Here is a 27,964-nt window from a genome sequence, read left to right as displayed (position 1 = left end):
TCGATTCTATGTGCATACGATAAAATGTAACTTTATGGTTTTGACAACATTTTCAGGATTCTGCCCTATTGTGGATCTCGAACTTTGAGTTATTTAGTAAACTATTGTAATATCCTTTATGCCTTTACAAGTATGGGTGGAATTTTAGTGGTTTTCTTCGCGAGAGGAATCGGAGCTCCGTGACCCACGATTCGAGGCTAATGGCGGTCGATATATCCGGCAAATCCCCGGACGATCGAAAGATAAAGGACCTTCCTACTGGAGGATGCTCGACGTTAGCCGAGATATTAATTGTGACCGATAACGCTGTAAATCGTGTTCACCCGTACACCTACTGTTGTTAAAGTCATTTGTGAGACGCCTTTGTGGCGGAAAAATACGAAAAAAGGAGTGTGCGGAATTCTGTCTCTCCCTTTTCTATGGTGTAAAGTCAGTAGATTAAGATGAATTACATTCATTTGTAAAATGGCATCTCTCCCCGGTATGGCTCTCGTGTTGCTGGCAATTGCTTACCTGTTACGCGCAGATTCATCCTTCGACAATGACATTATAGGTACGGTTAATGGTTTTCTAGGCACTTATAGAGTGGTCTAAATTTATAACTCAACTCCCGATATAAGACCGGTTTTGGGCATGATTCACATTGGCCTTGATTCTAAATCGGAGGAATCCAAACGAAAATAGGCGGAGTCTCATGAATAATTTATGTTCGATTTGGACGCATGACGCAACCTGATGCAACTAATGCGCTGAGAGTGCGGCTCTCGAGCTGTTTGTTACTCTAGATTTAGCACATCCCCTTTTTCGGCTCAGCGGCTCCTCTTGTCACGAAACTGTGTAGGCCATCAGTTCTTGCAATATTGTGAACCGGGCGGTCTCTTATTGAGAGATCAGTGTACCTGTACAAATACGACTTTCAAATTTTTCTGATAGATCCCTTCTCTCCTCCGCAATTTGCTCTTTTTCGGAAAAAAGAAATGACTTATTTTTTATACAAATCAGTCAACATTAACTCGTTCCCCCGGTACTTGGAAATTAATATGGGGCTTTTATTAGGAAATGCTCAGTTTTAGAAAAAATGAATTAGCTTTGAATTAGCTTTCCTGTTACTCTTGTACTGCGCCCAGAAAATGCCCTGAAAAATGAAAAATAGCAGTTGAATGTAGAATTCTTGCTAAAGAGGGTATTTTTTCTACTTGAATGATTTTAATTCGATAAGTGACAAGTTTCTAAATATTTTTGAACTAATTTTATATTAAACCGTTCTCTAGAGAAACTATTTAAGGTCGAATTATGTTTTGGCACAAAATTGCCGAAATTTTTCAAAATTTAAATTTTATTATTTTACAAATAAAAAATGTGCCCGCCTTGCGGGCACATTCTCATCGCGCGCTGCGCGCGCGGCTCGCGAATTTGAACGCTCCTAGGGCGCGCGACAGTTAAATATCGCAGCTTCGCGCTCGATAATAGTTTACGTCCCGCTTCGCGCTCGGATATTTATTCTTTGCATTTGGAATGCTTGAAAAAAAGTTTATCAAAAAGATCTCTTTTAGATGGCAATACTTATATGCGTCTTTATATTCTGTATTGTCTACTTAATTAAGTATAGTCAAAGATTAAGTTTCTCAAAGCTCTGTAGGCTTTGACGTACACATTCTCATCGTGAAATTCGCGCTGCGTGCTCGATTTCCGACAGACATTTGTAAACAGGTTTTGTTGGATTTTTTATCTCGTAACTTTCGTCGTTTTTCCACACATTTTTTTTAATCTTACTTTTCTCAACGTTATTTTTTACGAATAAAACGAAAAGTACGCGTCTTATCAAGAAGTGATTCTTAACGAAATTGTTTTTTTTCTTTCAGGATAACCATTTTTGTTAATTCATCTTTTTTTGTATCCTACATAGTTTGTCCACAAAATGGAATTGTTTATATTCCATTATTTTTTATGCAATCAAAATTTGAATTTTCGATTTTTGAACAAAATCAAAAAATTGGTTATGATAATCTTGTAGGGATTTTAAAAAGAAATGTTTTTCTTCTTGTGGCTTCTTTTCATATCGTGCGTTTTTCGGCTTCAAATTTTGATTTTCGGTTGATTAAAAAAATTTTGAAAACGCTATAACTCTGAGAATTTTCTTTTTATCGAAAAAAGTCACGAGGATAAATTGTTTGTATTTTCAATACTATAAATATCCTTACATATAATTTTCAAATTCAGAAAAAAGTGGTCTCAAAAATTTTCAAAATGCGCTCACTTCTTGAATTTTTATCAAAAATGGCTGGTTAACGAACTCGTCCTTTCTTTTAGGACCTAGAAAAAGTGTGCCAAAGATGGATTTGATTCGTTCATGTTTTCGAGAGTTATCGTGTTTACAGACGGACGGCCGGACGGACAGACAGGCAGACAGACGCCATCGTGAAAACCTGATTTTCGGATTCAGGGGGTCTCGAAACGTGGAGATCCGTTGAAAAAGTGTGATGTCAAATTTCCGACAATTCTAATACTTTCTCAATCATAAATGATGAGAATGTAAAAATGATGTCTTATTGTTTTCAAAATGTTTGATCAATCTAAAAAAAATGTATTTTTTGGTCAGTAAAAAAGCGTTTTGAAAAATTTTTTTCGTAATTCCGTGTCAAAGCCTAAATCGATTTGTGGTTTTTCTAGTGAACGGCTACTTGTTGCCTCAATAATTATTTATTAAACAATTTTTGTCTTTTTATCACACCTGAAAAAAATATTATTTTCAGAATAAATGACTGTTGTATAATACATTTGGTAATGATTTAAATGTGACTTTCCGCCAGGAAAGAGCAAGTAAACAGATGTAAAACGCATGGATTTTAAGATTTCTTCCAGTAATCATACTTTATTGCATGCTTTATCTATTTAAATTACACTTTCGTCCCAAAAGCGATCAGAAGTATATTATTTTGTATTTGCACCACAAATTTAAGACGTGTGCTTATGGCACTCACAAGCTTTAGACGCGTTTTTCTCGCATATCGAGTCTTCAAAGTTCCAGCTTTAAAAGTTCCCTGGTGACTCGTTTTTCAACCTAGAGAATTCATCCTGAGCTTAGAATGTCGGGAATTTATCCGGCTATATGCTTCCATATGTAACTTCATATCGAAAAAGTGCGCCCTTTCCTTGTGCAATGTCACAAATAATTTTCATTCGTTTAAATATTTTTTTCTCCTGTAAATCGTGAAAAGCTATTATTTACTGGAATTAATAAAGCGATAAAGAATGTTGTGAGAAATATATTTTTTTAAAGATATTTGGTAATCATTTACACAATTTCTATCCCGTGTAAATCTTGAAAAATTAGTACTTTCTGGAACTGATAACACAGTTAATGAATGCTATGCCAATATTACTAAGAGTGGTTTTTTGCGAAAGACAGTTTGCAATTATTTAAACAATTATTTTGTGTTTAAGACAATATTTTCACCCGCCAATCTTGAAAATTTACTACTTTCTGAAATCAATGAAGTTTTGAATAAATGTTAAGAGTGACATTTTTTTGGAAAGATTATTTGTAATTATTTAAACAATTTATAATCTTTCCCTTGCTCCTTTTCAGAGAAAGCGTGGAGAAAAATCTAGTTTTTTTGGACCTCTTGCACTATTTCGCTTCTTATTCAGTATTTTTTTATTTCAGAACTATTTGTTTTTATTTGCGTTTTGGATATTTGTTCAGATCGATTTAGTTCCGATAAGAAAATACTAATCAATAAGCGGCATAGTGTAAAAGATTCGAAAAAAAACTAGAATTTTCTCCATTTTTGATACGAAAATGAGTACTAATATTAATTGTTTAAATTATTACAAGCTGGCTTTTACAAAAATATAATTCATGATATTCCTTAGAAGCTTCATAAATTCTATGAAATAATAATTTTTCAAGAATTAAAATAGAAAAAAACTTGCTAAAGAAATGAAAATTGTTTGAATAATTAGTAAATATCCTAAAGAAAAAAATATTAATCTTAACGTTCGGTAATTGTGTCAATAATTCCAGAAAAGACTGACTTTTCACAATTTTGTGGCGAAAAAACTATAGGAATAAAAATTGCATGAACAATTGCGAAATATGTTAAATAAAAAATATTTCCTTTTTTATATTCATCAACAAAATTCCATTTATCCCGAACCATAGTAGCTTTTCACGAGTTGCTGGTAAAATGAATTGTTTAAAAAAACATTAATTGTTTAAGCAATAGAACATTAGTTCTAAAATATACTTTAAAGCTTATAATTTATCAAATAAAAACAATTCATGTCATTCAAGTTCCAATACACTCTTTCTTTAGCAGAAATTTGACATAAAACAGTTGCTTTGCATTTTTTGGGTTTTTTAGAGTATTTTTTCAGGCACAATAGAAGTAGGTTTGGGGAGAGGATCAAAATACGAAGTCATAGTGTGGACATTATTTCTTGAACATCGCTGAATAAGTGACTAAATTTTAAATTATAAAAATGTAATAACATGTACCTATGATTAAAATTTTTCCAAAAGTATATCCCGAGTCAAAGTTTCGTCGTCACTTTCAACTTCTTTCACTTGCAACAATGAATGTGAATGAAGATGAAATGAACTTAAAGTCTCAATGTCAGCTAATGTGTTTTCGCCTTCATGTCGACTTCAAAAGTTGTCGTTATTACCGTTTTTACAAGTTTTGCAGCCGAAATGAAGGTGAAACGATATTGTGGTCTCATCTTCATTTCAGGGTTTTTCGCAATCATTAAGGAATACACGGATAAACATTTTGCTGCAATATTTGCTAAAAATCAGATTAGATTTGACTTTTTCTTTGTTTTCAATGGAGTAACATATATGAACTTTTGTAATGTTAACAACTTCGAGTAGTAACTAGTAAAGCAGCAAATAATGTATTATAGTCACTTATTAATTTCCATAAATGAAAATTCTACATTTCTTGCATTAATATCTGCAGAAGATTGAAATATTTGCAATGGTCTATAGTGACGACGAGAGAGACCGGTGCATTAATTTAGTAAGCGACTTTGTTAAAAATTGGTGCAGTTAGATTAGCAGACGAAAAAAAACCTAACTTGCACCGCGTCACGTTGAAGGTTAGAACACACGTATCCTTTTCACAAGAATACGACGTAAATGCAGACTTATTATGGGATTTTGAACTGTTTAGAACTATTATATTTATTTAAATTATATTGTACAGCATACATGATTACAGTTTATATATTATTATATACATTCTGCAATATTAGATTATAAGCTGAAACAGAAAAATGCGATTAAAATATAAATCTGATGGGAATCGAACACGGCAGCACAACACAGCAGAAGAAATGAACGAAAGAGTATTTTATAGAATTTTAAATCTTTTTTTCTAACAGTTTTTATTAAAATAAACATAAAAACTGTAAGAAAAAAAGATTTGAAATTCTACAAAATACTCTTTCATTAATCTCTACAGAATAAACGTTTCTCGGTTGAATAATTTGAAAATTAAAGTATTAACGTTATGAACGTTTATTAACTATTATTAATAACTTTTATTGCAAAATAGAATGAGAATAGAAAGGGTTGCAGTTGTAATGGTTGACAACATAAATAAAAATGAGCATAAAGCATTGTTTGTACGAATTACCAAATATTACTGACATCTGAATAGCCTAAAAATCGGCCGACGACTGCCGACGTTGGTCGATGTTTTTTTGACGTACTGACGATTCAAGCCGCAATAGTGGCACATCTCTCCGACAGTAAATTTATTCAGGAGTATTTTTAAAGAAAAAAAATTCAATTCGGTTGAAAATTGACGAGTTGTCCATTATTTGCACGAACAAATCCAAAATACCCCACTGTGCGCCGTCTGGCGTGAATCAAAAACATTTTTTCAAATAAAATATTACTTATTTTTTAATGGAGTATCTGAATCTGCGAATAAAAAACGTTGGTTTCAATTTTAAGTTCTAAAGTTATCCCCTCCCCTACCGCCCCGAGAGGGTGGGGTATAGGGTAAATTGTTGCGGATTTGCTTCTCCCACTCGAAAATACAAAGTTCTCGTCATGGACATTTTTGGTTTGTATGCAAATTTCTTAAGATATTTTAATGTCACAAGATGAAAAGAAAACCCTGTTTTCACACACACGGATACCCATTCATATTTCAATACTTGTATAAAAGTACTGCAATCATGAGAATATATGTATATACTTTTCTAAAGTGTTAAGTATTGTACTTGAAAATTTGAACGATAAAAACATGAATATATTAAAATAGAATAAAAAAAGCTAGAAACAGATGAAAAACAAATTTTTTTAAAAGGGTGCAAAGAATGATTTGTGAAATGAAATAATTCATTGACTGCCTACATACCTGAAGTCAAAATGAGAATTCTGCTCTTAAAAAAGTATATTGAGCTTTTTAATGTATCTATACTCCACTTTAGCCCTTTTCTCGGGTGGGTGAAGGGTGTATTGAAAATTAAATTTATTTCAATTGAGTAACTCTCCTGAAAACAATCATCACGTTGAAAGAGAAGGTGAAGTGGGCCAACATGGTTTGAAGTTAAAATGAAGGTTAAATCAGTAAGATCAACTTTTTCAGTTGAAGGTGAAAGAAGTCGAAACTACGGGTTTTAATATTTTCACCTTACTTTGAATAACGCTTACGTTTAAAGAAGTTGAAACTGACGACGAAACTTCGACTCGGGATCTTTTCCCATTTAAAACCACGGTTTAATTCCAAAAGCTCGAGGGCACCGGTTAGTATTGAACGATTTAAAATGTAAATGGAATTTAGTTTTCTCGAGAACAAACAAATTGGGAGAGAGATCTATCACCAACAACCGAAACTGAAAAATTTGGAACACTCCCAGGCACCATGCTTGCATGGCAAACCTATTCCAGTTCTTCTCGAAACCCTTTTCCAGAAACTGCTGCAAACAAAAAATTTGAATTCTTCTGCTTTCACGAATACTTTCGAATTAATAAACAATTGAAAAGAACCGAGAAAAACTTTATGTTTCCGTATTATGCGACAAATAAAAATAGTCAATAAATTACAAATCTATATACAAAATTGTTATGTATTCCTAATGTGGCGGAGCAGCTTATGTGGTGAACTTGTATTTAAAGAAATCGAAGCATTCAAAAGATAAACAAAAATTAAACTTGAATCCATTTGTGTATTGAGTAATGGACGGATAAAATATCTTTTAAAGTAATTATTTAACGTTTATCCTTGAAAGTGTAGTCAAGTAATTTTTTTTTACTTTTTGTAGTTATTAAAGCAGGTCAAAAGAAATGAGAAATAGAGGATTTTGTATTAAACTTATAATTTGTTTTGTGTTTTCTAGATTTTGAGGCCTTGTGGGTGCTTTAGTACTTCGATTTTAGGTAAAATTATTTAAATTGCGCGATTTGGCTATAACTTGGTAATTTTGTAGGTTACAGAATCCCAAGGAAATGTCCATAAAAAAATTGAGTTTTAACGCTATACGGCGCAAAGCGCTCAAAATCAGAGCATAAGATATATCCGTATAGCATTAAAAGCAAACACGACGACAAAATCAGTATTACGCATAAAAATGTGGTAAACATGACGTCCGCCTCACACAGCGCGCTTTTCGTAATGGCCGAACGCTAAACGCGCAGTATTTTGAAACAACTGCGACACTCACTGTTCCGGAGCAGCGACGATGGTAAAAAAAATTCTGTATCAAGTGCGATAATGCGCAAAATAAGAATCGCCCCCTTCTCGCAACGGCTGAACGCTAAGCGCTCAATATTTGGGCTGAATTACAACATTCATAATTTAAGGGCAGCAACGGTGCCTCATTAAGGCCAGTATCAAGTACGATAAAGCCAATCATATGAATCGCCCGCTTCTCGCTACGTTTGAACGTAAAGCGCTAAATACTTAAAAGTAACTGCAAGACTCACTATGTCAGGGCAGAAAATGTTATTAAATAAGGTCAGTATCAAGCTCGTTCGTTCGAATCATATATATCGCCTACTTCTCGCAATTCTTGAATGCTAAGCGCTAAATATTTTGAGTCAAATGCAGCACTTATAGTTTAAGTGCGGGCGATTCATATACGATTGACATTAGCGCACTTGATACTAACCTCATTGAAGCACCGTTGATGCCCTTAAATTGTGAAGTTTGCATTTTAGTCCAATTTAATTTTCTCTTTTAAATCTTATTTTGAGCGTTTAGCGTTTGGCCGTTGCGAGAAGTAGGCGATTTTTATGATTGGCATTACCGCACTTGATACTAACCTTATTTAATAACCTTTTCTGCCCTGAAACAGTGAGTGTTGCAGTAATTTTTAAATATTGAGCGCTTTGCGTTGGAACGTTGCGAGACGCGGGCGATTTATATGATTGACATTACCGCACTGGTTACTAACCTTTTTCAAGCTACTGATCAAGATACTCGTTTTGTGTCGTGTTTGCTTTCAATGCTATACGGATATATCTTAAGCTCTGATTTTGAGCGCTTTGCGCCGTATAGCGTTAAAACTGTCAATCTTTTTAAATAATTTTTTATGGATATTTCCTCGGGCCCTGATAACCTCCAAAATTACCAAGTTTTAACCCAAATCCACCAAAAAATATTTTCCTATGCATTCTGCGCGGGGTCGCAAGTTTGAGCGCGCCTACGGCGCGCGACAATTGGTTCTCGCGCTTCGCACTCAATAATAGGTTAACTCGCGCTTCGCGCTCGGATATTTATTCTTTGCATTCGGAATACTTAAAAAAAACTATCAAAAAGATCTCTTTTAGATGGCAATATTTATATGCGTCTTCATATTCTGAATTGTCTACTTAATTAAGTATAGTCAAAGATTGAGTTTTTCTAAGCTCTGTAGGCTTTGAGGTACATATTTTCATCGTGACACTCGCGCTGCGAGCTCGAGTTCCGACAGACATTTGTAAAGAGGTTTGGTTGGATTTTTTTCTCGTAACTTTCGTCATTTTTCCACACATTTTTTTATTTTATTTTATTCAACGTTATTTTTCACGAATAAAACAAAAAGCACGCGTCCTATCAAGAAGTTATTCTTAACGAAATTGTAGATCTTTTTTGGGATAACTATTTTTGTTAATTCATCTTTTTTCGTATCCTACATAGTTTGTCCACAAAGTGGAATTGTTTATATTCCATTATTTTTTATGCAATCAAAATTTGAAATTTCGATTTTTGAAGAAAATTCAAAAATTGGTTATGATAATCTTGTAGGGATTTTAAAAAGAAATGATTTTCTTCTTTTGGTTTCTTTTCATATCGTGCGTTTTTCGGCTTCAAATTTTGATTTTCGGTTGATTGAAAAAATTTTGAAAACGCTATAACTCAAATTTTGAAAACTCAATACCTTTTTTAGGTTTTTCGTTCAAAACACAAAATTTGGTTTTAAAAAACATGATCAAACGATCAAACGGTCATAAAATTGCGCACACCTTTTTCAAATACGTCTGTCTAGATGATTTGAAATTGAAGATCCTTTAATTTTCCATGTGTCTACAATTTCAAGTAAAGTTTTGAATTTTAAATCTTGCAAATTGAAAAAATTTTGAAAGTAAATAATTGAAATTACAAAATTTTTAAATCTTAATTTAAAAAATTAAAAGTCTTCAATTTTAAGATTGACAATTAAAAGATCTGCAATTTATAAGAGGTTTTATTGAAAATTCTTGAATTTTAAAAAAGTTGTGAACAAAAATTCTTAAACCTGGATGATCATGAGGATCAAAAGACAAGTTTTCAATTCCAAATCTTCTGAATTCAAGAAATCTGTTAGGTACGAAAGAGAAAATAACTTAAAAAATCAAGAGAGAAATTGATTAAATTACACGGAAAATGTGTGTTTAGATTTCAGAATTCAAATTATAAATTTAGCCATTTAATAAAAATAATTTGCTGTAGTTTTTATTAATAATAATGAATAATTCAGTTATTGATTAATATACATAATTTTTTTATATAATGATTGCATTCTCCAAATAATTGAAATGAAAATAAAATTTTTGCCTTTGAAAAATCTGAAAAAATGAACTTAAATTAAAAGCCTTTTTAATTATATGACATAAAATTATTATTACTATTTTGTAAAAGTATGTATGCAGTTGCAGCACAAAAAGAGGTCAGAAAATGGAAAAAAGGGACATTTTTTACGAAAAAGGGAAGAATAGGATAAATATTAAATGCTTATTTCTACATTTTAAAAAAGTAGAAGCAATCTTTTTTAAAAGAAATTGTATAGTTTTAAAATAATTTTAGATGATTTTAAAATGATTCTTGCCATTAAATAATTAATTAGTTTAAATTAGATATATTTAGGTTATTGAAAATCTCCTTGAGCAAAAAAGTCTTGAAAAAGTCTGGATAATTATATAAGGTTTGAAAAGTTTCCAAAGCAATCAAATTATAGAAAACTCAAAAGTCTCTAGTTCAAACTGAGACGAGTGTATGAAAAAAGGATTTTTTATGAATCACAAGTAACTTATAATTCTAAAGCATTCATTTTTGTGGAAAATATGAAAACATAATAAGTTCTTGAAATATTTTCATCTAGATTATATATAAGTATGCTATAAAAAACACGCAGTCTCGCGCATAGGTTGCACTAGGTTGCGTCATGCGTCCAAACACAACATAAATGGTTTTAATGGCCCTGCCTGTTTACGTCTGAATTCCCCCGATTTGGGAATAAGGCCACTGTAAGCCATGCCCTAAGCCTAGCCGTCCTTATATCGGCAGTTGTGTGTACTTTACGGCTCCAGTTTCGTTTCTTTGAAAGGAGAACTAAAAAATTCTTTAATTAAAAAGTTTAAATGAGAATTACCATAAGAATTTTTCAATTCCGCTTTCGTATCATTGATATTAAGAAATAAGGGTGTGTAATGTTATAATTAAAGTTCCAAGCATCAGTCTCTTAAATCAGTAGTACTATCGTTTTTGGTCGGACAAACTGAAAGAATAAAAAAATAGAAAATTGACTTACTCCATTTATAAAATAAATTATCGTAGATATTTCTAAAGTATAATATGAAGTTTTTCATAAGATCGTTGCATAAGATTTTAAAAATTGTATTACAGAGCAAATCGGATTATTGAATTATAACACCTGGTTTCGGAATGAAGTTGTCTGAGACCTATTATTTTCTTTGTCAGTTTTATTATGCTTCGTTCAACGAATTTCATTTGCGCATAATTATTTAAAACAGATTTTAGTTCTCCAGATGAATATTTTTACATATATAATTATAAGAGCGAAGGGAATATTGTGAACATAATGAAAGCTAATTTCAGCTGGTATAAGTCTGCCTGATGACTTTCACGAAACTAAGGATGAAAATGCGGAAGGAGATGAAGAAAAAAATACAAGAGAGTCAAAGGATCTTATCAAAGAGATGACAGCAATTGTGGGTCAAATCAGCACTCTATTATGCAATTTTGAAGATCCAGGAAACAGAACTGTAAGAATTGAAATTACTTTCTAATTAATTTTTCAGGGTTGCTACAAAATCCCAATTACGAAATTACCTGACTTTGCCCTGACCTCTCTCAATCTTTCTGTTAGGTACAACAAAAACAATCCTTTCGTCTAGTGGGTCAAGAATTTATATGCAAAAAAGTTTGTTTCTTAATTTATTTTAAACACTTTTCGCGAAAAAATTGAAATTTTCGTAACGTTAGACAGTTTGCAGAATATTCTAAGGGGTAATCCACAAATTACGCAAGACTATCGGATAATTTCTTAATTTTTAACCAAATGGTTTAGTTTTTACTTTAAAAATATAAGCTTTCAACTAAAAATGACAGAATTAAATTTGCAGTTAAAACAATAAATTTTCAATCAGGAAAAAAAGAATTTTCAATAAAGTTGTTAAATTTTGAACCCTAGTTTTCCAGGAAAAATACTACTTTCAATTTAAGGACAGTTGAATTAAAAAAAATATATGAATTTTCGATAAACGGGTTATAATTGAATGTTCAACTAAAAAAAGACGAGTTTAAAAAAACATGATTGGATTTTCAATCCAATAGATACAATACACTGTTTTAAAGAAATACTTCAAGTAAATAAATAAATGTTTAACTAAAAATAAAACAGTTCAATCTTCAGTAAAAAATAAGTTTCCAATGAAAAACAATTTTTAACGCAATAAAATAATTTTTCGACAAAATAATTGAATTTTCAAATCAAGCAGAAGAATTACCCCTACTGAGATAAAATTGTCCCTAATAAAGGTGAAACCTACAAAGAAATGCAACAGTTCAGATTACAGTTCGAAAATTAGTTTGCAATAAAAAAACTAATTTTTAATCAAAGAAGTTAATTCTTAACTCAAAAGATAAACTGTTAACTAAGACGATAAATTTCCTACCAAAAAAGACATATTTTCAACTAAATACATGAATTTTTAACTAAATAGGATACATTTTAAACATAAAATAGAATAGTTAAAATGTTAGAAAAATAATTTTCAACCAAAAAACAACGTATTTTGAACAAAGCATTTGAATCTTTAAGCAAATGAATACATTTTAACCTAAAATAAAATATTTCTCTTTTCTGTAAGAAAAACCATTCTAAAAAAAATTGATTTTAAACGAAATAAAACAATTTTTGACGATATAGTTAAAATTTCAACCAAGGATATGAATTTTTCGCTTATGAGATGAAAATTACGCTAATAATGGCAACTCTTGTACAAACAATGGAATAGTTTAGTTTTTAGTTCAAAAATTGATTTTCAATACAAAAAAAACTAATGCTCAAACAAAAAATTAATTTCTTGCCAAAAAGATAAGCTCCTAAGACGATTAATTTTCTACCTAAAAGACATATTTTCAACCAAATACATAAATTTTCAAATAAAAATGATACATTTCCAATTTAAAAATAAAAGAAATAAAATGTTAGAAAAATAATTTGTGATAAAAAAGTATTTTAAAGAAAATAGTTATAGTAACTTTTCTAGAGAACATTGTTTTGACCGAAAATAAAATAGTTAAAGAAATAGTTAAATTTTTTACTAAATAGATTTATTTTTTAACCATAAAGAATCAATTAATATCAAAATTTATATATAATGAACAAACAATAAAAAAGTTAAATTTTCAGCTAAAAAATTAATCTTGAAATAAAAAACTAATTTTTAAACACAGAAATTAATTTTCATCCAAAAAGATAAATTTTCAACTTACAAGATTATTTCTTACTAAAGAATTTGATTTTCAACAAGATAAATGAATTTTCTAACAATCATTTAAATTATAAATAAATCTTCAACCTAATAGTTTAATTTTCAACCTATGCAACACATTTTTTGATTTGAAACCAAATACAGTTAAATTAAATTGAAAAAGATGAATTTTCAAAAAAAATAGTTGAATCCTCAACTAAAAGATATTAATTTTAAACGGAACAGTTGTGATTTTTGACCAAAATAGACGCAATTTCAAACAAAACAGATGAGTTTGTAACTAAAAAAACAAATTTTTAACAAAACAGTTTAATTTCCAACAAAAAAGAATGATGTTATAAAAAAATTGTTAAATGTCCAACAAGATAATAAAATTTACTTCAATCTCAGTTTATAGAATATTTCCAGATACTATCAGGTTTTCCCTAACATTTCCTGACTTTCTAGAATTCCCTGACCTGTAGAAACCCTGATTTTATACACTAATTTTCTATAAGTTATCAAATTCAGTCTCTATTTAATATTTAACAATAGGATAATTTATCATTCACGATCATTAGTTGAAACTACAGTTCAAATAAATTTAAAAAATCCTATGTGAATAAAAATAGTATTTTATTAAATTACTTGTTTCTCTATTTTAAATTTAGGTATCTTGGATTAGAAAAAAAGATCTACAAATCTTAACTTCGATGTACATTACATACACTAGCGATGTAAGATTCAAAATAATTACCAATGTGAGTTACTCACCATCACAGGAAAATTCCAGTATTTGGAATCTTCAGATAGATAATGTACAGCCAAGGGACGAGGGCATTTATGAATGCCAACTTAGTACAGAACCCAAAATACATAAAGCTATTTATCTAAAAGTATTAGGTAAGAAATAAAAATCTATTTATCCAAAACAGTTACAAATTTAAGTCATTAATGATTGAGACAGTTAAAAAATAGGGTGGTCACTTAAACTTTAAAAAAATCTTGTTTGATACGTATTTATAAAATAATGAGCCATTTTAGAGTTTAAAGGTAAAATATATAATGTAAATTACTGTAAAAGTAATTTCAAACTTCACAACCTAAGATACCCTCAAAACAAAAGAAATAGGATATTTTTTCAAGGTACAGGACAATAAAAGGGGAATACATTGGTATGAATAATATTAATGTAGGTATCATTTTCCTAAAATTTCAAATAAAAATAAATTGCATTTTCAAGAAAATAGTAGAATTTTCAACAACAAAAAAAATAAATGTTCACACAAATATTGAATTTTTACCAACAAAAACTCATTTTCAAGTAAAAGAGATGAATTTTCAACAAAAAGCTGAATTTTGAACCAAATTGTTGAATTTTCAGTTAACAAAAATGAATCCTCAACCAAATAATGGAATTTTCTAGCCACAAAAACGAATATTCAACAGAAAGTTGAATCTACAACCAAGCAAGATAAATTTTTAACCAAAAAATTACTTTTCTATTAAAAGAGATATTTTTAAAACAAGAGGATGATTTTACTATCCAAAAAGATAAATTTTTAACAGAACGGTTTTAATTTTAAACTAGACAAGATAACTTTTCTATAAAATAATTAAATTCTTAACTAAATAGCCGAATTTAAGTCGAATAAATTAAATTTTTTACTTGATAAGAAATATAATAGCAGAATTTTCTATTAAAAACAACTAACTTTCAGCCATGAAAGACTAATTTTGAACTCAAAGAACCAAAAGCGATAAATCCAGAAAAAAATTATTTTTCAACAAAATGATTAATTTTTTAACTGAAATGTAGAATTTTGAACCAAACGAGTTTAAGTATATAAAAAAATAATAGTAGACTTTTCAAAGAAAAAGAATTCGCTTTCAACGAAAAATACGATTTTTCTGCCAAAATGTGAATATTCAATACAAAAGAAGCAATTTTGCTTTTAAAAAGACGAATGTTCAACAAAGCAGTCAAACTTTCGACGAGAAAGATGATTTTTAACAAAATGATGAACTTTCCACTCAAATAGTAGAATTTCTAACCAAATGAGATGAATTCCCAAAAAATATATAACAGTACATTTTTATAATTAAAGAAGTTAACTTTCCATCATAAAAAATGAGCTTTTAACCCAAAAAATGACTTTTCTTTTAAATGGTGAATTTTCAATTGAACAGAACGAATTTCCTATCCAAAAAGTCAAATTAAAAAAAAAACTGTAGAATTCATTGCCAAAAAAAATTTTTTATCAAAATAATTGAATTTTTAACAAAATAATTACTAAGACGAATCTTCAACAAAACAGTTGCATTTTCGACCAAAAAGTTGACTTTTTAACAAAATAATGACATTTGTATTCAAATAGTGGAGTTTTAATCCAAAAGAGATGAATTCCGGACCATAAATATGACAGTAGACTTTTCAAATTAAGACAGTTAACTTTCAATCACAAGAGATGATTTTTCACCAAAAAAAGATTACTTTTGAACTAAAAGATGAATTTTTAAAACATCCGTAGAATTTTTGAACAAACAATTATGTTTTCAACAAAAAAATTTAATTTTCAACCGGATAATTCAATTTTGAAATAAATAGTGGAAGTTTTATTTGAAAGAGGTTTATTCTGTACCAGAAATATAATAATTCACTTTTTAAATAAAAAAATTACCTTTCAACTAAAAAGAAGAATTACAGTGAAACTCTTCTATAGCGCCGATTTTGGGGCTGATGGTGGGTGGGAATTAACTCATTATAGCCCGCTCCACTTTTGTTTGTTCACACCTGAGTGACAATCACATACCCCGCGCACCCCGCGCAGCTCCTGATACACCTACCTTCGGCGCAGCGTCGATTCTCGGAAGGGCAATAGAAGGGAGGGCTATTAAAGAGTTCCACTGTATCAACAAAACTGGAGAATTTTGGCAAAAAAAGTTCTGATCAAAATACTTGAATTGTTAATCAAATAATTAATTATTGAACCAAATAGTAGCAATTTTTATTTACAAAAATTTATTAAGAACCAGAAATATGATAGTGGATTTTTCAAATGAAAGTAATCAACTATAAACGAAAAAAGTTGAATTTTCAACAAAATATTAAATTTCTAAGCAAATAGTAGAATTGATATACAAAGGAGGTTACTTCTGGACCAAAAATATAATAGCAGCTTGTTCAATAAGAAAGAATAGACTTTCAGTAAAAAAATACGACTTTTCTAGCAAAAAATGAATTTTAAATATAAAAGGACCCATGTTCTATCCAAAAAGCCGAATTTTCAACAACACCGTCTAATTGTTGACCTAAAAATGATGTTTTTAACAAAATAATTGCATTTTCAACCAAATAATTAAAATTTTTATCAAAAAGTAGAAGTTTGATTAAAAAGGATTTTTTCTAAACCAGAAAAATAATAGTAGACTTTCAGAATAAAGAGAATAAACTTTAAACGAAAATTTTCTAACCAATCAAGGTGAGTTCTCTGCATAGTTTGAAATGGAATCAGTCAGTAGTAGAGTCTTCAATGAAAAAGAATTAACTTTCAACGAAAAAAGTGACTTTGCTATCAAAAAATGAATTTGCAATACAAAAGGACGAATATTCAACAAAACAGTTGAATTTTCAACGAAAAGAGATGAACTCTGAAAAAAAATATATAATAGTACACTTTTCAATTGGCCAGTGTTTTACAATTCGTCCTGTAAAGATTGATTGACTTGTCTAACCTTTTGATACGACTGAACCGTCATCTGCCTGACCGTGCTTGGTAATCTCGAATGGCGCGAAATTTAAAAATGGTTCAGTCCGAGTTAAAGTATTATATATATTTGTCAACACTGAAACTATGAAATACCTCTGCGTTATTCAGTGGATATTTGGGAAGCGAGTATTTTTACAGTGTGGCGGCGTTCGGAACTAATTACCAGCCGCCAACTGACGCCGTTCGGTAAAGGCCCTAACGCTCACTTTTTATGGGCGTCATAGGTTCGGAAACGATAGTTTCGAATAAAAAATGCAAGTTTCAACCAAAAATAGTTGTATTTTCTTATTGGGTTCTATTAATTCAGTTCTAATTTCAATAAAAAAGAATGAGAAAAGGGGGAATTTCTTGAAAACAAAGAAAAATAGGAAATCTTTAAAAAAGGTGAAATGAGGGGAATAGGGGAAAAATTATGAAGTCTGGGATCTAAAATATGGATTTTCGATTTTCGATAGAAGATCACACTTCAATCTGTGTTCTATTTGGTAATAATAATTCTTTTATGTTACCGAAATGGCGGAAGTAGTTAATTTTATACTTAAAGACAAAATCTAAAGACGTGAGTTTGTGGCACTCTCCAATTTCAAATAAATTTTGCTCGAAGTGCGGGTTTTTAATTTATTTGAGAATCATCTAGACTCTAGAGTATCCAGAAATTATAACTTTATTGAGCAAATTATTGGCCATTATTTATATGAATGTAGGTTGCCTGTGTCATTAGTAAATACGATGTTAGATACAATGTTGAGCAAGTTACTTTTTTTGAGTAGCTAGTTAAAGTTACCTTACTATTTCCCTTTTCACGTTGCTATGTAAATCATAAGTTTTTACTGATAAAATAGTTGAAAATACTATTTGCATAACTGTGGAAAAGAATTATTTTAGTTGTTATGTATTAAAATGGTTTCAATTGAATTCAGTAGAAAATTTAACTGGATTTAAATCTCCATTCTGAAATGCAGGTAAAAATTTTAAGTATCCATGCCTAAAATGTATTAAATTTCTAAAAAACACAGCTTTGGTAGGAATATTTAACGGAAGAGTTGAATTACCAACCAAGAAAGATTGTTTAGTAACTTTTCCCAGCCAAACAGCTGTATTATTAATAAGAAAATTCAAATTTCTTATCAGATAAATTAATTTTCAACCCTAAAAAGTACACTTTCGAACAAAGGAGTTGAATTTCCAAGTCAGCGGGATGGATTTTCAACAAAAAAGTCACTTTTCAACTGAAGAATTGGACTTTCTTCTTAAATAGTCAATTTCTTGGACAAATACATGCATTTTTGAACAAAGAATTGAATTTGCTTAAAAAAAAAGTTTGATCTTCACCCAAAATTTTGCATGAAATTGTTTAAGAAATAATTGTTTAAAAATTTTTTTTCCAGTTCAGAGAGGTTCACACAGAAGACAATCATTTTAGATATATGTGTATGCAAGGAGAACTTAATCGGTCACATACATTTTGAGTTATCTTGCGAACAGTTTTAACAAATATGAAACCGAGAAAAACGCGTTTAAAGATTTACATGTGGAAAAAAATGCAGCATCGGCAGGCTAGCGCCTTTTAGGGGTTGAAGAATGTAGCGGCGACTCTGAAACTTTCACAGCATGTTCTTGGGACGACTAGCTTCCATTTAAGCAAAAAAATCGGTTTTTTGAAGCCGCTACATGGGTCGCCCCCATTAAAGAATAATAGATTTTTTTAAACACGATTTATTAGATAAATTATCAATTACAAAAATTCGTTTTTGACCAAAAATAGAATATATTTTTAACTAAAAAAAATAAAAATTGTTACCAAAACAGGTAAATTGTGAAACGAAAAAAACCGCATTTTGAATCAAGAAAGAAACAAAATAAATTCATCAAGTTACCATCCTTGTTACTGAAAAAATTGTAACTTTGTTAGGTTACCAATTATTTTTAAAACAGTAACGAAGTTGTCCTAAAAGTTACAAGTATCGTCACTTTTTAGTAACTTAGTTACCTTTAAAAAGTTACTTCACAACACTGGTTAAATATCAAAAAAGGAAGTTTTTGTTATCGAATATAAAAAAATCTGTAGTATTTGAGCGATCCATTAACACAAGATTTAAATATTTAAAAATATAGCACAAAAGGAACATTTAATTTTGAACGAAATATTAACCCTTATTTCAAACAAATTTCCCGCTTTTTCCCATGCTCAAAATTCCAGGCTAATTCCAGGTCTTCCTGTTCAGTGGCCACCCTGAAAAATCATGCTTAATTTACTATCTTTACGAAGCAGAAAAAAAAACAAGTAATTTTTTAGACGTTCAAGCCAAAATTTTGGGCCCTGAAGAGGTTCACGTGAAAAAAGGCAGTACCATTAGTTTAACGTGCGTTGTAAACACACAATTCGTTTCTCCAAGTAACGTAACTTGGTACCACGCCGGATCAATTATAGACTTTGATAGTCCCAGGTGAGAAATATTTTTCTTTTTTTACTATAATTATTAAAATTTATATCTTTTTTAATCAGTAATTGAAGGGATTGTTGAGAATTTCATTTATTTCAAGTCGCTGATTATAAAAGTGATATTGGAAAGTAGAATTATGGTAAATTATCTGGAAGGCATGCGATTGTATTCAAATATTTACATTTAGTTTTGAATTCTATGCTTTCTACTCCCCGAGTTGTTTCCCAACAAAGTTTTCAAATGTGGAGTGGTGTTGGAAGTTCTTGATTGGCACCAAAAAAGTTTGTCAGTACATGCATTCGGATTCGAACTAGGTACTTAGAAGCGCTATTTATCGAACTTTTTTGAAAACTTTTATGTCACTTAATAACGCTTTAATTTATCATTCCTATAAGTTATAGGTTTCGAAATTAAAAACGCCGCAGTTAAAAAAGTGATAGAATTTTGTATTTTGCAAAGATTTACTACAATTTATTTTGTTTTATTCGAAAATTCTTATATTTCATTCTCTCAAAAAAATTTTTGTTTATTTATAATGGAGTCTTAATTTACAGTAATTTTTTCATAAAAATGTAAACTATCGATAGAAAATATGGAAGTGTCTACTCTTAAAGAAAGTTTCAAATTCACTAAACATTTTCGAATCCACCAAATATGAGGCAGTGTAATGCGTGTGACCGGATAAGATTAATAAATGGATTTCAGTGATTAATAAGTGAAAAGTCATTGAACGACCTGCAAAAATCTTTACTGATTTAATTCAGTGGTATACTTCTCACGCATGCTAATATAGGGAAGATGAATTTTTAGTGTATTTTTTAATGATGAATCTATTCTTAAAATTTGCATATTTAATGAAAAATGAAACTGTATGGTATATTCAAAAATATGAAGTGAAAGTTGTAAAATAAACTAAAATAGAAAAAGAAAAATTGACGACGTTAATGAATATATTTTTATTTCAATCCTTTGTATCTTCGATATTGCTGTTTTTGCAGAGCCAAGTTGTTTTTCTTAATTTACATAGAAAGAATTTCTAAAAATTATTAGTAAAAGATTAATAATTCACATTGCATCTTTTATCATTCAAGTTTCGTGACTTGTCGCATTTTTGCGATTTTCGTGTAAGCTTTAAATTTTTTTAAATGTGTGATGCCGCACAGTGACTGGCATTTTTAACCAAAAACACTCTAAATATTTTCCAAAAAGGCTAATTTTTTGCAAAAAAAAGTTAAATTCTTTAATCCGAAAATATGAATTTTCCACAGGAAAGTTCATCTTTAACCAAATAAAATTAAAGTAAAATTATGTATTTTCAACCAAAGAGGTGACTTTTGACAAAGTAGTATCACTTTTAACCAAGCAGATAAATTTTGTATAAAAAAGATTAATTATGAACAAAAAATGTAACAGTTGATACCTCAACCTAAACAGATTTTAATTTCAAATCAAATCAAAAACCATAAGTTAAAATTTTAATCCAGATGATTAATTTCAGGCCAAAAAAGTTAAACTGTCAACCCAAGAGATGAATTTTATTATGAACTAAAATTATGAATATACAACCAAATAAACTTTTTTATTTTTTAACTGAATAATTGAATTTTCAAACAAAAAAGCTGAATTCTCCAAGAAAAATATAATAGTTGATAATTAAACTAAAAAATATTGTTTATGTTAAATGAAAAAGATTTTAATTCGTTCAAACAGATGAATTCTTCCCAAAAAATATATTAATTCCTATTTAAAAAGACTAATTTTTAAACCAAAGAGACAATATTTTAACAAACTTGTTGAATATTTAACCAAAAAATATTTTTCAGTTCAGGATAAAAAAATTTTCGAGATAAATTATAATTTAAAGAAAAAAATTAATTTAATGCTTTCACGATGATTCATTTTGATAACAAGAGATATTTCGGGTTTCACTCGTGTAATAAACTACAAAACGTCGGCAAAATTTCGTAGTTTTTTACACAAGTGAAACCCGAAATATCTCTTGTTATCAAAAAAATAATTACTGATAGAAAATAAAAATTTCCAATGCCTATTTATTTTTTATTTTCTTTCTTTATTTTCTCTGATGTTATATAAATATGAATTTTCTCAATTTCTCTGGATAAATTGAAAAGATTTCTGAAGATTTTCAGATCTGTCAAAAAAGTATCTAGGTAAAGAATTTTGTTGATTTTATAGAATCTTCCCAAAAATTTTTAAAAATTTGAAAATTCTAAAAGATTTTAAGACTTTCTCATGTTTGGAAAAAATTTGAAAATATATTATAAACGTTCGAAAATCTTTAAAAGCTTTAAAATATCTGTAATATCTTCAAAATTCCAATGATTTTAAAATATTTTAAAAAATGAATCGAATTTTTCTTCAGATTAAAAAAAATCTACAAAATTAACAGAATTGCTTTTAAATGTTATAGATCCTTGTTTTATAATTTTTTATATCTTTTGAAATATTCTCTTAAAATAAATGTTTGTAAAATAAAAAATCATAAAATATTTTCCAAGAAGCCTTGTGGAAATTTTATTATTTTCTTGAAACCTTTCAAAATTCTGGAACAGATTTTTATTTTTTGAATCTTTGAAAATCTACATTTTTGTTCTGAATAAACTTATTTTTGTGTCCTTTCAGAACTGGCAGTGCCAGTATTTTTTTGGTTATCTGTGCCGACATTTTTTTCATAGTAACCTAAAGCCATTAAAAGTTTACAAATTACAGTTTGGTAGCAAAATATTCTAAAAAGGATTATTTTCCATTATTAAAAAATAATAGAAATATTTTGTTCTTTTATCAATAATGTTTATAAACATTCAGAAATATTTTTCATCATAAAATATAATTACTCTTTTGGAAATATTGATTTACTAAATTGATGGTGCAGAACATTTCTAATCTTTGTGAATAGATAAATGAATATAACCTCATTTAATATGTTCAAGAAGGTGTGGATAGAATCCTTTTTCCATACAAAAAATTTAGTGAAAGTGTTAAGAATGTAATATTGGTGCCTTTATTATTAAAGAACCATTTATAATTCAGTTTCTTTTTTTTTAGATAGAATAGGATAGGAAAAGTTCTATGAAAGATTGTTATTTAATTAAAGTGTTATTTCTTCTTTTTTTATTATTCTTTTCTTCCTGGTTTGTTGTATTCATTAAAAATTTCCAACAGAGGTGGAGTTTCGTTAGAAACCGAAAAGGCCAAAGGCGGAACAACGAGTAAGTTGCTGATAACGCGTGCTTCTCTAAACGACAGCGGTAATTACACTTGCGTCTCCAGCAAAGCTGCACCTGCAAGTGTCATTGTACACGTATTAAACGGTAAGGATTTTCAGAGACTGTTGGTTTATGTGCTAAAACTTCAAAGGGCACCTTCATTAAGGAAAATAATTTGAAAAATCTTAAGATAATGTGACGAGAATTTCATTAGGGAACTCAACTTTAATTAAACTTTTTATTGCTCAACTTATCAATGGTGTTTTTTGCCTGCTCTTAATTTACAAGATGTAGATGCAGATCTGCTTCATCTAAAGGTTTTCAAGCTCAAATTATTTTTTTTGAGTACGGGAGGTTTTTTAATTATGCTCGGAAAATATGGAAAGTAAAGGGATTTAAATTTCGATGCTTGGGTTTTTTAATTCTGAAATATTTCCAAACCCCTTCTCAAGACGCTTTTTTAATTACATCGGAAATTGTAGTTATGGCCAGGTTACGTACTTCGAAAAATGACTACTCTCTTTAAAATGTAATTACTCGTTCAAAAATGAAGCAAAAAAAGTTTTTTTGAAAACCATTGCAAAACTTAGTAAATTTTTCGTCCGATAACCATTAGAGATATGTTTGATCTTTCAAAGAGAATATACCAAGAGATAAGTTGAACAAAAACAAGATATTTCTTGCATTTCGCACCTCATTTTCAACTTGTGGCATGACTTAAAAAATTTGTTGAAAAAATCTGAAATTTATGCCACACAGTGTTTGAAGTCCTATCTTTAATTTAGGCCACGAAAACTTAAAAAATCTTCAAGGGTTCTCGAGATACGACAAAAAATGTTCGAGCGTGTCTGCGAGTTTGACCGATAGCGGTGATCACCAACTGAAAATCGTCCCAGACATGCCTGGGATTTTGTTGTCATATCTTGGAAACCCGGATATAATTGCGAAGTTTTATCGGCTTAAATTAAAGATAAGATTTCGAAGAATACGTCCTGTGAATCTTAATTTTTTCTATAAGTTTAAGTCTGGTACAAAATTCGAGAAATTCTTCCTTTTTACAAAATTCTCACGTGGTGTGCTCCTTTCATAAAGACAAATATATCTCTATCATGGGACATTCAATGCAGAATCAAATAAACTTGCGCAAGTTGTAACGACAATTTCCGAATATGATGTATGTGCGAAAAAATCTAGTGGAAAATTTTAATTTATAAATTTTTTCTTTGGATATTGCATGTATAGAAATTATTTTTAGGATTGGCATGAAATTCTTCCCAACAAAATTTTTCGCATAAATAATTTTATACTTAAATTAGTTTAACAATAAGAAAATTTTCAATCCTTAAAATTAAATACCTGCAAATTATAAAAACATTTATTTTAGAGTTTTGAAATATGAACCAAATTAAAATCTGGAAAAATGCTTAGAAATACTAGTTTTTTATTTTCGAAGGAATACATTTTCGTTCGTAAAGCCCAATAATAAACTAAGTACGTCGAGAATGTTCGACATGCAAGTTTTGGTGATTGGTCCCTCAAATTTGTTCGTTTTCAGGAAAGATTAATTCAATCATTTTCACAAATTAAATAAGTTGAAATTGAAGTACATAATAAAAAGTGGACAGTTTCAAATCGAGAAGCTTAGTACAATTTACATTTAAAATCCTTTATAATTAAATAATTTTAAATTGAAGATGCTACAAATTTCATAATATCAAATTATATCAGTTCCTTCAGAATGGTATAATAAAACTTTATTGATTTCAAATCGTAGATTTCAAATTCTTTATGTCTTTGGACCGTAAGACATAAAGAATTTGAAATCTACGATTTGAAATCAATAAATATCAACGGTCGAAGAAAGGATTGATTTGTTTCATCAAATCATTTTACAATAAAACTTTAGTTCAAATTGCAAGAAACAATTTTAAATGTCAAACGTTCAATTTATCAAAAATTTTTTATTTAATAATTAAAAACATTTTGCATTTAAACCCGGTCTCGCTTGAAATTTTAATTCTTCAAAAGTATGCAATTTGTAAATTAAAGTATTAGCAGGTTAAATAATTACTTAATTAACAAATATTTATAAATGAGGTCGTAAATGAGTCAACGTTAAATCCTAAACCTTATCAGTTGAAGAATTATTAGGGTTTTTAATGTTTAATATTAAATTTGAAATTTTATTTTCGTTTAAAGGCCTAGAAATAAAAAATTGTTTAAATTTTATGGCCTCTACTTTAAAATTATACGTGCAATTTTTAATATCTTTTATTTTGAGTTTTTAATTTTTAATTTTAAACTCTTCAAAATTCAAATGTAAAATTTTATTCTTTCGGATGAGATTGATAAATTTATATATTGTTACTTGAATGGTCACTTAAAATTATAAATTCAGTTTTCATCGCTTTAATTTAAAAAATTAAAATGAGAGCCTATATTAAGAAGAAGAATATTTAGAGGTTCCATAAGCCCCATAAAGTGGAACACGCATTTCCCAAGAAAAAAAATACATCTTTGTAAATTTTATTCGGAATCGTCAATACAATAGTAGATGTATGGAGTTGATTTTCAAAATTTCTCTTAACATTTAGCCATATAATACGATTTAAAAATGACTATTTAGAAGATGCCTCTAAAAGTCTGTTTCATAATGTAAAAAAATACTGATAATTAGATGTTTAAATAATATATTATTATTATTTATAACAATAATCTCTTATAATAATGCTAGAAATTCTTGACTTTTTCTGAAACTTTTCACTGTTGTACACGTTTTACTCAGCAAAATAATAACTAATGCAAGTTAACAAGCATAATTATTTAAGCAATATATTATTGCTTATAACTATCTTCTTGAAAATAATAGCTAGAAATCTGCGGTTATTTCTGAAATTTTCAGCTTTTCAAAAATTTTTAGTTAGAAAAAGATAATAGATGAACAAAAATTGTTTTTAAAATATTATTTCACTTTTTTCGGAATGCAGTATTTTTACCCTTTTGCTAATATTTAAAAATATTTATTAAAAAAAAACTCTTAGTCACTACTTTAAGGAAAAGTTACATTCAATAGGATCCATATAGAAAATTTGAAAAATATTTTAAATATTTGGTTATATTTAAGAAACATATATCCATGCAAAAGAGAGATTGATTTAAAAAAGTTATTCGCTCTCATGGTGATTTATTATTTGTTCATGATAGTCATAAATACTAGTAAAGTGTTTAAATACTTATTTTTGTTAAATCGCATTAATTATCGCCTTAAATTTTGTGAAAAGTGGAAAAAAGTTGAAAATTTAAAAAATACTGCGATTTTCTAGCATGATGTAAACACAATATTACTAAAAGCAATCATAAATTGTTAAATAATGATTTTGTTAATTTAGATCAATTAATACCTCACTAAAAGTGAAAAAAATTGGAAAATTTAAGAAAACATTGCAAATTTCTAGCATTGTTGTAAGATAATATTGTCAGAAATAATAATAAATTGTTTAAACAATATGTTCGGATAAATTGAATAGAATTTTATCTCGCTGTAACTGAAAAATTATAAGCAAGTTGAAAAAATCAGAAAAACCGCGACTATTTAACTCTATTCTGCGGGAAACTTGATATAAACAAGAATGAATTGTGAAAACAATTTACTTAAACATATAATTAGAAGTGTGAAATAGTATTTTATGTATTATAAATAATTCCTTTCAAGATAAATCGCAAAAAAATCACAAATGAAGTGAAATTCTAAAAGTAAGTATTGAGTCTTATTTTATGATTAATTGTAAATCAAAATATTTGTATTTATTTCCGAAAAGTCACTAAGGCTGATTAGCCCCCTCAGTAAAATAAATAATAATATGATAGTAATAAAGACATAATAATAATTATTAAATAATAAATAACTGTATAATAAAAATAAAACAGACAAACAAAAAAAGTGTGCGGAGTCAAAAAAGCGACCTATATAGCATTGTTGTATTGATCTAGCATAGTCAAATTCACGTAGGCCAACATACATTTTGTGAAAAAAGAATAAGATATTCAAGGAAATCAGACTAAAAACATATTTACATACGTAGAGAATGTAGAATATTTTGAAAAAATATTTATAAACGGAGCAAAAGTAAAATTTGTATATGAAATAATTGGTAATTTTGTAAATAAATTGAAATTGAAGGAAGATTTCTGGTATGTATGTTTATAAACAAATATTTCAACGTAAGAATCGCCAAAATTCGTTCCGCCGTTCCTGAAAAAGATGTTCATCATGTTGCAACAATAAGTTTTCCTTGTTAATAAATTTCGCAACAAAATTTTTGGTTGCAACCAAAATCTGGACACATCTTATCAAATATAAGTGTTTATAGTGGCCTACTTGGGAAAATTTGACCTCGAATTTGACATGGACTCACAATTTGAACTCGAATAAAGGTAAAAATTTCTGAGTAGAAAATTATAATTTATGCAGATTTTGACTCTGTCAGGTCGATTTCCTGGCTCCGCATACTTTTTTGAGTTTCTGTGTAATTATTGACGATTCTGTATGAAGTTTGCAAAAATTCTTCTCCCTCTTCTTATGGGAAGTAAGTGTCAAGCTTCATGGGGTTTGCGGGAGCCCTGAATAGCATTCTTTTTTTAAAACGAATTTTTTTGTGGTTTTGGAAAAATTGGGAGGAGGGGGGATTTGCTGGAAAATTCGTGAAAAACAAATTTAGTCCACCCTCCTACTCGTTACTGTAATTAATTATCGCAATACATTTATATGAAGAAAAAAGGCTTAAAATTGCACAATTCCAAGTTTTGTATTTTCACCAATATACAAATTTCAATATTTTACAGAGCTTGTAAATCTAAATTAAAGTGGAAATTTAATAAAAATAAAATTTTAATCAAACTCTTAGTATCCACTATCTTCTTGTTTTGATTGCAGGTGAGCACCCTGCAGCGATGCAGCACGGGGGAGGACATAAGCTCATCTTCAGAGCGCTTTCGATCAGCCTGGCTCTCGTTTTGATTCTAGTAAGATAAACGATGACTTAAATCCGTCACAAATTGCAGGTTATAAACTCTGCAAACGATCAACCTCAAAACCCATCTGAGTGTAAACTTGTATAGTGTATAATATAATATATTATGATATAGTATAACACAATATAAAAAATATATAAAATATCAAAGATTTTTAACGTGTTAAACTAAGATTGAGAGACTGATAAAATGAAGCGAAAAAGGCCGAAAAATCTTGTGAGGCGTTAGAACAACTACGCATCAAGATCTAAATAAATATTTGACTCTTTCAAAGCAAAGTAAGACTTATATCCAAAT

At 29.1% G+C, this 27,964-nt stretch overlaps 1 protein-coding gene across 1 annotated transcript; it reads left to right on the top strand.

Moving 5' to 3' along the window:
• The first annotated feature begins 333 nt into the window (after positions 1–333).
• On the top strand, positions 334–27,964 carry LOC117177063 (zwei Ig domain protein zig-8-like). The gene is made up of 6 exons (XM_033367539.1): positions 334–553; positions 11,316–11,482; positions 13,867–14,098; positions 19,262–19,412; positions 22,593–22,741; positions 27,570–27,964. The coding sequence occupies exons 1-6, from the start codon at positions 466–468 to the stop codon at positions 27,665–27,667; spliced, it is 885 nt and encodes a 294-aa protein (XP_033223430.1). The 5' UTR covers positions 334–465; the 3' UTR covers positions 27,668–27,964.

Source organism: Belonocnema kinseyi, chromosome 7 (assembly GCF_010883055.1).
Source record: "Belonocnema kinseyi isolate 2016_QV_RU_SX_M_011 chromosome 7, B_treatae_v1, whole genome shotgun sequence".
Lineage (NCBI taxonomy): Eukaryota > Metazoa > Arthropoda > Insecta > Hymenoptera > Cynipidae > Belonocnema > Belonocnema kinseyi.
The sequence above is the reverse complement of the archived record's forward strand: the minus strand, read 5'-3'. Positions and strand labels throughout refer to the sequence as shown.